Source organism: Haliotis rubra, unplaced genomic scaffold, assembly GCF_003918875.1.
Source record: "Haliotis rubra isolate DU_JTF1 unplaced genomic scaffold, ASM391887v1 Scf377, whole genome shotgun sequence".
NCBI lineage: Eukaryota > Metazoa > Mollusca > Gastropoda > Lepetellida > Haliotidae > Haliotis > Haliotis rubra.
Window position 1 is genome coordinate 236,194 of NW_025767054.1, and position 10,666 is coordinate 246,859.

Here is a 10,666-nt window from a genome sequence, read left to right on the forward strand (position 1 = left end):
CACTGTAAGACTGTATATCGTATGCACAGACACGCACACAGACCTCCTCCTATTCACAGCTATACATAACCGTTATGTACAAGACTTACACGTGTAGAACAGTACAAAGAAATCCCTTGTTGAGCTCTTTAGCGATCTCCACATTGATCGTCTCTACCAGGTTGACGAACACTCGGGGAACCTCTGTCTGAAGCAGGTCCAGGGCAGAGGTCACCGACTCGATATAACGTTCGGGGCTGTGCCCTTCCTGGGGATATATAATATATCATTTTAGGCCGTGCATCTTAAGATCATGAGTGAATATATTGTGTCTGTCGCCTCAGAAACTGCAAGTCAAAGTAGAGAACCTATGACAACGTCGCTTTAAGCAGCATGTCAACATGCAGTGTTGATTATTGTTAAAGGAAAGACTATATTTGATGAGAATAAACATGTATATCAATCACAACTGACCTTCACAGGATATATTGCTTGAGACTAACCAATTTATCCCTGAAGACGTCGCTGGAAGGAAATTCCACCACAGTGCTTTGAAGAACATTACTATGACATAATTAAACGCTCTGCTAGTGAGGCTCTATAGATGTACCTTTTACATGAATTCCATTGCAAAGTCGAAAGAATGGTTTTCAGTGATTATTGGATTCGCATGCACGGATCTTTGGATATTTAATAGATAACTATTGTATTTGGTGATATTTTTGTTCAAAATCTTTAACAAGCCTCTGAGATTCAAACTTTCTTTCGAACTCGTTGTTATATCTGATAGCCAAAGATAATTGTGTGAGATTCTCAGTTCAAACTTTTCAATCGATGCTAATTAGCGAATTCGAACCAATGATTTCGAAAATGATTTTATAATGCTAATTTCATCATGAATATTCAAATAGCGGTCTTGAATTATAATCATTTCCGAGGTACAGACCTTACCTTTCCACATCAGTACAACCTGCAAACTAAACATTGACAGGCGAGGTAAATACGTCGCCATATTCGGAACGTTAAAACACGTCGTGGTGTTGATGCAAGCCTCACCTGATCAGTGCATACGTCGCAGATGTCGTTCCCGCCAGTCATGATTGTGATGACCTTCCAGTCGTTCTCAAGGTCAATCTCCGGATCATTCTTCATCCGGTCTATCAAAACTCTTGCCTGTCTCGGAAGGTCCCTGAGGTGACATCACCAACAACCCTTACATCGACTGTACGACTATGTCTTAAAACTTCTATCAAATGTATATGTTCTGTAAATTGTATGTGATGCAAGTTAAAATTTAGCATTTTGTAGAAAGGAACTTCATATTTTGGCAATGTTATAATTGGATCGAATGGCGTACGATATATTACAATAACGATAATACATGAGTATGTATGTTGTTTAACGCCGCACCCAGCGACATTCTATATGTAAAACGGTAGTCTGTGAAGTATGGACCAGACAGTCCAGTGATTCATGTTATGAACAATGACAGGCAATCAACAGAGTCTTAGAGCCCGACCACCGATCCATTTGGCCGCCTCGTACAACCGGCATAGGTTGCAGCCTGGGAACCTATTCTGACCCGGAATCGCCATGGAAACTGATTTATAGGCTTTGTTTGTTTGTTTGTTTAACGCCACATTTGCCAATATTCCAGCTATATGACGGCAGTCCGTAAATAATCGAGTCTAGAACAGACAATCCAGGGATTAACGTATTATATGCCGTACTCGAACGAGTCAACTGTCGACAAAAACGCGGTGTTTCTACTTACGCGGCTTCGCTGCCAGTATCGGCAACGTTCAGGTGAGCATTGTCCTCCTTGTCTCCTGTACCGACGGAGTACCCCTTTAACTTAGGGTTGTATCTCTTGAGGATGTCTGAAAATACCCAAGGAAGAACATTTCATTTTGTTTCACGTTTCCTATTGCACGTAAATATTGTCAAAAACTTTCTATCGTCGACAATAGTACGGAAGTAACTGTATATGTGATTAGAACAGCCTGCTTCATGTAACACAGGTAATAGATGAGGAAAGGTCAGCCATGGACAGTTCCGGTTGAAGTCTACAATGTGGATCAAGTCGCGTATATCACTGATTGTGGTTCTTGCTATCAACCACTGGTTCCTCTGCACCAGGCTTGCGTGAATGCGATTGTCAAGGTAATATTACACTCATCCAGACTCCACCGTATATGTGCCACCCTACTTTAGGTATACATTTGCGACCCCCTGCAGATTTGGGTTGATATCACTCGCAGAATGGGGCGCAAACATACTTGTACCTGGTGGGCTACGAAGACGATGCAGTCTACTTAGGCGGACATGGCTGGCACACTGTCGCAATTTCGCTGTGCAGAGTTTCGTCCCTTGGATTGCAGGTTCGAATTCCGGTTCACCTAGATTGCATACCTGTGCTCGTGGGTTTCACCGAAATGGTTGACATCTGAAATCTGCATCACTTCGTGTTTTCCTCCCACAGTTAGCAGACACGTCCTTGAATAACTGTTATACTGACCAAAGCAGTATAACTGCCCATACTTGTCATGGAAGGTGACTTCCGGGAATCCGGTGGTCAAGGTCGACGTACGCCCATGTGTAGATAGATGCTCATAATGTCAGCCAGAGGGTTTTTTTCTGATCCAGCCTCGATTATTTGCTCACTGCGTCATGTAGCCGGTATATTGCTGGGTGCAGCGTTAAACAACAAACACAGACGTATGTTGTGCCCTTAAACCTACAATGGTCTTAAGTGCACAGAAATCATGAATATTCATGAGTGGGCGGAACAGACGTACATAGTAATGACCTCCCTAAGACAGCAGGCTACTTACTCGGTAGTGTTTCCTGGTCTTCATAGGTTCCATCTCCGCCAATACTGAAACAACATCATACACAGAGTTCGTGGTGAAATATATACTCAGAGACTCCCATAACATAATGTACAGTGATTAACAATACCGTCGCTATATGTCTAGGCTTTGCCTGTGGAGACCCAGTACCAAATCCATGGGTTCCACAAACAACAGTTGTGAGAGGCGACACATTAGGTCGATCGATATACCTCAAACTATACAATCCAAATACAAAAACAATACAAATATTCAATAAATTCAGGCAGCAACAGTTCCATGCCACTTTGACCGAAATATATCGTTACACCATGTTTTTTATGTAACCAAGTGATAAGGGTTATAAATTATTTTACAACATGCTCAAGAAATCTTCAGATTATCACATACCCCAAAACAAAACCTGTAGCTTTACCTTCGCTCAATGCAGAAATCTGAAATTCTGATATATTCTGATAAGATGCTGACAATGGATGCCTTCACATTTCAATAGCCCAAGCTCCCTCTACTTTGAGTGGGTGATTCGTATGATTAACTTCATTTCATTTTTGTGATTTGAATCTCAGACTTCTTTTCTTTCCGCCTGCATGTTTACATTGTTCAAAGCTTTTGATCAACTGAGGGCCGGTGTGGTAGCCTAGTGGTTAAAGCGTTCGCTCGCCCGAAGATCCACATGCGTACAATGTGTGAAGCCCAATTAATGTGTCCTTGCCGTGAGTGAGTGAGTGAGTGAGTTAAAGTCATTTTGGCAAATATTTCAGCCATATCGTGACTAAAACATATAAAAAGATATAATAGATATATATATATCCCAAATATTTTATAAGTTTATATTTTAAAATCTGTCTCCAAAGGACAGTAAAACAACTAGTATATCACAGTTAGAGATATAAAACTTGCATGTAACTTAAAATTATAGAGTATTTATGTCATTAAAACATAAAAATGGGCTACAAATCGCCAGCAACTGACCTCCCAATATGGCTGGGATATTACTTAAAGCGGCGCAAGACCTTACTCACTCACTCACTCAACTGAAGTGGCCTTTTATGTTAGACCTTTAGACTTGTGTGAGCAATGCCATAATGTCTCACCTCCAGGAGAGTCCCCTGTACTCAGTTAGCATCCCCAATATGTTGCTGGCGTCAGCCCCCAGGGCCGCCTAGAAGAAGAGGACAGGTTACTGACGATGTACAGATGGCCATGCGACCAAATGGCTTACTTTAGCATTTTCTTAAATAAAATAAACAAATCTTTGACTTTCGCAGATGAAGACAAGTGGCAATGCGTGGTGCGTGACAATGTAATGTCATGGTCATTCGGTAGATATTTTTAAAAACTTGTGCATAACTCTTTGGTTGGGTTTCGAATTCAAACGATTTTCCATTTAAACTTAGCCACCGAGTGCTCATTCCACAAACGACTTTTAAGTTATCGTTTTGCTTCACAGAGGTTGGTAGTTATAACACCAGTAAATAAGGCAGAAAGGGAATTCCATGTCACGGGTCACATAAATCTTTTCAGTCTATTAAGTGTCATTCAACCATACATCTGGACGTCCCGTGTGTCCTCACAATGCATGACAATGTGGAACAGTTTCACGGCTGTCTCCATCAGCGATTAATGAAAGAAATAATTAAATACAGATTAGTGCTCCTGTTGGGGAGGCAAGGTGGGGAGTCGTTGTCCTGCACGACACAACTCACTGTGATGGAGTCCCCCATGGCTCCGACGACCTTCACGTCTCCAGGTCGCAGAGCGTGAACTGAAACATCCGTAAAACTACGATTAGATTACAAAACAACTACGTGTCAGGTGAAACCTCGGTTAGGTGAACCATCCGGACAACCACATGCCACGTGAAACCACGGATATAGGAGAGATCCTACCAACTATGTGTTAGGTGAAACGTCAGAACAACCACGTTTCAGATGAAACCACGGTTACGTGAAACATCCGAAAAACCACGTGTCAGGTGAAACATCGGAACAATCACCTGCCAGGTGAAATTACAGTCGGTCTTGAAAACAAATACAACTACTGAACGTATCCTATATACAATCTTACAACTGAATTCTACTGTACCTTTGTACTGTGGCGCCTTAATACGATATATAGTTTCATGTATACCCTATTACACCAGATCATGCAGGATTGACTGCGCATGATGTGTTCCACAAATAAAGAGTTAATTATTTAACTATAACACCAGAACAAACTACCTGACGTTGGCACTGTCGGAGACGCCGGGTACACGGTGCAGGGGAAGGGGGACCCAGCTACCTGTATAAATACATGTACACGGAATACATCACTGCTTGAGTATGACAAGAGCAAAACAATCAGACTGTAATAAACACCGACCTCGTCGCGTACAGGTGCAGACGAAAACAGCATACGATAGTGAAAACTGTCACAATATTTATCCAAGTTATCTTTTGTAATATGAGTGAGTGATTGAGTTTAGTTTTACGCCGCTTTTTGCAATATTCCAGCAATATAACGGCGGGGGACACAAGAAATGGGCTTCACACATTGTACCTATGTGGAGAATCGAACCTGGGTCTTCGGCGTGACGAGCGAACGCTTTAACCATTAGGCTAACCCACCGCCCCCTTTTGTAATATGAAAATGTGGAGGACACAGTGATAAACTAAAATAGGTAGATATCTGTTTCATGCCGAGGTTGTCCTAATGACAAGATAGAAAATGTTTAATAAAATAAGTTAAGCCCACACCACTCCTGTGTGAAAGTGTAAAGACTGCGTCATACAGTCTGTGAACCATATAATTTTGCCTTCCACCCAGCCCTCTCAGTATTGCAAAACCAGGTTCTAGTTCTTAATTTCCCATAATCTTTCTTATTTAAATAGAGTAATTTGTTTCCATGACAATTGCATTTATTCAGAGACGGAGGCATTAGTTTAACTCCCATGATAATGGGTTATCTCCCTTCTTTGGAACTAAGGCTAGTATGTTTTCATTTAGGGACCGACTACCTGATATGCTTATAGGGTTGAGGCGATTTAATGGATTTTATGACAAAACCAGAATGGAGAGGCCGTCAACACTCCACAACATGTACCTTAGGGTGGTGTTGGTGTTCCTCCTCTGCTCTCATCATGCTGACATAGGTGGCGTTGTTAGACACAGACTGGATGTAATCTTTGTAACGCTGCAGGTACTCATTGTCATCTGTCCGCAACAATATATATTAAATTAATGATCACATGCTAAAACTACTAAACGTGTTGAGTATATTTGTGATGGACTACGTTGACGTAGGTGGATGCGAACCATTTTTCACTCGCCTCCACGATCCATACACATTGCAGGACCAGTGACGGATCTCACTGGTGCCGACGACTTCCTGCTGGTGGGGCACAGCAGTCTCAGGGAGAAATTACATCATCGTCATTTGCAAAATGTATGCCCGAAGGTTCTTCGGGTTTGGGAAGGTGGGGACGATGCCAATTTCGCTGAGTACGCAGAATGCTCAATAAATTCAAAGCCATTGCAACCATGGCAACTACAGGCTTGTGCACAGGTGCATTGTCCTGATGGAACAAATCGCCTTCACTTCTACTAAGTACGTCTTGATATTCTAAGGGAGCGGTGGGGTAGACTAGTGTCCTCTCGTCACGCCGAAGACCCGACTTCGATTCTCCACATGGGTACAGTGTGTGAAGCCCAGTTCTGGTGTCCCCCGCCGTGATATTGCTGGAATATTGCTAAAAGCGGCGGAAAACCATACTCACTGATATTCTAAAGCATGTGTTCAGGTAGATTAGTATAATACCGCCCATTAATTGTCTGACTATTCGGGACTATAGTTTGGCATGAAATGCATGTGGACCCGTTTTTTTTTAAATATCTCTTCATCCAATGACCCAATCGATCTCAAACTGTGCAAGTGGATGTTTTGTCAGACAACCTAATCACATTGTAAATCACCGATTTTATGCATTTGTATTAAAGAATCTGTCTATGTAACTGTCAACAAAATAAACAGCAGAACGCAGACGGCTTGCAGAGGGAGGGAGACAATGACCTGTAACAGCAGCAGTGTTGGGTCATAAAGGTAAATGCACGTGCAGTTCATGATAGTTACCTGTGCACTGCACAGTGATAGACCGTTTGGATCATTCACATTGACTACTTCTAGCTGTCATCATGAAAGCTTATTCAGATGATGCTAAACGTTTAATTAGAAATGTGTTGAGAGCAAACGTAGCAAACCGATTTATAAGGTGTCGGATTCCATGAAACGTACAACTTTTGCTCTTGGAATGAAAAAGAACATCGTGCTAAAAATTGTGAAACATAAACCAACAACCAATAAACAAAACCTTGTACAAAAAGGTAGGCATCCAAAGTTAGATTCTTTTGACATCAGGGCCATCAGCATAGCTGACCTACATTGACGAACGTTGACCTTTATGACCCAAAGGTCTGTTACAGGTCATTGGCTCCCTCCCTCTGCAAGCCGTCTGCGTTCTGCTGTTTATTTTGTTTTATGTTTGCATTTTATTGGTTTTACCCTATGAACAGCATGCGTCACGTAAATAAGATATATTTCCCCTTCTTCTTCTCTTCGTATCCGAATCTGACCATTCGATTTATTTTGTTGCCGTTATCGACCAGGGTATCACTACCACATTACATAACACGGTGTATATTATACATAATATAACATATAATTATGCGAAAAACATATGTGGTATTTGCCTGATTGACAAATACAAAAAATATAATTAATACAATGCTTTCCAGATTAAAATGTGTTCAGATGTTAATTACTTAGGGACGGCTCATTTTTGTTTTTCATCATCATCTTGTTTTCAAGATTTATTAATCTTGTCTATGTCTATGTTATCATCGTACACGATTTTATATAAAAATAGCCTACTGATAAAGCCATAACGCTGACGTATTTTCCGAAACCATCTACCGAGTACGATCTGATTAAAACACCAGAATAGAAGATACATGTATAGCGCGAGTATCATGATTCAGCAATGACAGAGCTGAATTGCCTGTAAACATTTGCTTTGACCAAACAATTACAAAATAAAGTAACCCTTACATAACCGAACACAGACGCCGAAACCACGCAAACTTAGGGTTCTAAAAACGACCATGATACCCGCATTTAATCGATTAATCCGTGAAGTTCTAGACTAGGCTTGGTCATCCTTGTCGCAGGTGGCGACCAATGGCGCTGGATGATCAGACTTGCGGACAAGGTTGATGCATGTGATTGTATCCCGATGGCGTAGACCGATGCCAAGGGCGTCAATCTCTGGCCCAGACATGTATTTTGTAACAGTCCGTTATCAGTTGGCTGGAATATTGCTAAAAATGCAGCGTTAAACAAAGAAACGTGACGAATAAACATTTCTTGTATTTTTCAGTATATATGCCAGGGGCTTAAACCCTGCCCTTGTTAGGAATCGAACCGCAGACTTCTAGAGCTCCCCAATGTCCATGTTCGTGACGTAAGCTGTACATGTCGCCGTCGATGGTGTATAAATGCTGTAAACATTTCCTGATACCCCACACGTGATACTTAAGTTGGAACTTAATACTCTTGTAATCGACATGTGACTCTCGCTAATATTGAGTTACCTGTATATATATACATATATATGGGATGACTGGTGATGATATGACAGATTTCATGACGACTGAAAAGCATTTCATCAATATCTAACCACCCTCCTTTCTCTTTTTACCTCATTGCTGGTATCCATGTTTGTTCCATCTACATAAACAAATTACATCACTTACCAGATGCTGCTGATAGGGACAGTAATATAAAACACAGGAAGGCCACTGCGCCGGCCATGTTGCGATGTCTCGACTGGGGTGCTGGTGATTTCATGCATACGAACCCATATACGTGATATGCTTTCACCTCTGACCTACATTGATACGCTGTCAAAGTTCATTAGGATACAATCACTGGTGTTCACACATCCCACACTGGTGTGATTATCTACATGTGACTGGACCCAACACAGATGGATCAAACTGCCTTGAACGAGCACCGCTTAAGCAGCCTGATGACACAACGTAGAGAAAACAGTGTCTGTTCTCTACACCACCAAGCCAGGCGGTGGGGTAGCACAGTAATTGAAGTGGTCACTCGTAAGGCCGAAGGACCGGGTTTGATTCCCAAATGAGCACAATGTATGAGGTCCATTTCTGGTGTCCCCCGATGTGACATTGATGGAATATTGCTTAAAGCGGTGTAAAACCAATCTCTACGAAAACGGACTATTCGTTCCTCATCGTCATTAAATGAGTTAAACTATAAGAGGTTTGAACATTCCGTTATATCAGGGCGTCCTGACACGTGAAGATCCCAGTTAGAGTTGGTCTTCAGCAATCCATGCTTATCGTAAGAGGCAACTAACTGGATCGTGTGGTCAGGCTCGCTGACTTGGTTGACAACAACCCAACAACCTAATTGTCCTAACAACCCAATTGTGTATAATGATGCTCATGATGTTGATCACTGGATTGTCTGGTCCAGACTTTATTATTTACAGACCGCCGCAATAGAGCTGGAATATTGCTGAGTGCGGCGTTAAATAACAACCAAACCAAAAACTTAAGGCGCAGTGGCTAGCCAAGTGAATAAAGCGTTCGCTTGTCACACCCGGGTTCGGTTCCCCCGGGTTCGAGTCCATTTGTGGTGTCCCCAGCCGTGGTATCGCTCGAGTAATGCCACACTCACTCACCTTAAGGCATTGTTGATTGGGTTTGGATCCGAAATTAACAAGGAACTATGTCTACTTCAACTGTTTGACACACCCAGGAAGGAAGTGTAACTCCGTTGAAACAGAACAGCCTGGCAATTTTTCTGCATTACGATGTTACCATTCACATGCTTGTGGCTAATGAAATTGTCTCCCTTCCTTTCCGAGACATACATGTATTTGCATAACAGAGTTGCACCCCATACCAATGTCAGGGTCCGTAGACTGCGTGTTAGAAAGCCAGATTCACACGGGTTATTAAGTGAATGATCCCAGAACTTCAAAGGTCTAATCAACATGATTAAAGTGTGTGCTTGTTCATTGAACAACCCTCTGTATATGTTTCAGGTATCTACAGAGGGTGATTCGTAGTAAAAAGACAAACAATTCGATTACCTTATTAATTTCTTCGGATTCTCGAAGTCTGATAGTGGGTTTAACAAGACTATCAATTTATACACGATGTTTGTTTAACCTTTATTAAATACTGTTCACAGTGGCCTTACCTCCAACTAAGTCTGAAGACGCATTTTTGACGCATAATCCGTTCACGCTCATTTCTGACCAAATCGTGAAAATTCCGGAAGAACCCGTGAAGATCCGGGTTAGAACTGATCTTCAGTAACCTATGCTTGTCGTAAGAGGCGACTAAAGGGATCGGGTGGTCAGGCTCGCTGACTTGGTTGACACATGTCATCGGTTCCCAATTGCGCAGATTGATGCTCATACTGTTGATCACTGGACTGTCTGGCCCAGACTCGATTATTTACAGACTGCCGCCACATAGCTGGAATATTACTGGGAGCGGCGTAAAACTCACATCATTCGCTCATTCCGAAAGAAGCCGAGTCTCTTTAAATTTTACGGAAAAGGATGAGAGTTGACGCACTGGTATCCCTAACAACTGACCTTTCATTCAACATTCTGCGGGGCGGTGGGGTAGCCTAGTGGTTAAAGCTTTGGCTCGTCACGCCGAAGACCCGGGTTCGAATCCCCACATGGGTACAATGTGTGAAGCCCATTTTTCTGGTGTCCCCCGCCGTGATGTTGCTGGAATATTGCTAAATGCGG

The 10,666-nt window shown here is 42.2% G+C and overlaps 1 protein-coding gene across 1 annotated transcript in view; it reads right to left on the reverse strand.

Moving 5' to 3' along the window:
* Positions 1 to 8,749, reverse strand: part of LOC124286166 (phospholipase B1, membrane-associated-like) — a 42,658-nt gene extending 33,909 nt beyond the window's left edge. Inside the window, exons 1-9 of the mRNA XM_046722516.1 lie at positions 8,622 to 8,749; positions 5,917 to 6,026; positions 5,054 to 5,114; positions 4,538 to 4,596; positions 3,926 to 3,993; positions 2,814 to 2,857; positions 1,754 to 1,859; positions 1,036 to 1,168; positions 90 to 247 (exon numbers count right to left, since the gene is read on the reverse strand). Coding sequence (XP_046578472.1) covers positions 90 to 247; positions 1,036 to 1,168; positions 1,754 to 1,859; positions 2,814 to 2,857; positions 3,926 to 3,993; positions 4,538 to 4,596; positions 5,054 to 5,114; positions 5,917 to 6,026; positions 8,622 to 8,715 — 833 coding nt within the window. The 5' untranslated portion in view covers positions 8,716 to 8,749. The remainder of the gene's footprint in view (positions 1 to 89; positions 248 to 1,035; positions 1,169 to 1,753; positions 1,860 to 2,813; positions 2,858 to 3,925; positions 3,994 to 4,537; positions 4,597 to 5,053; positions 5,115 to 5,916; positions 6,027 to 8,621) is intronic.
* Positions 8,750 to 10,666: the final 1,917 nt, after the last annotated feature.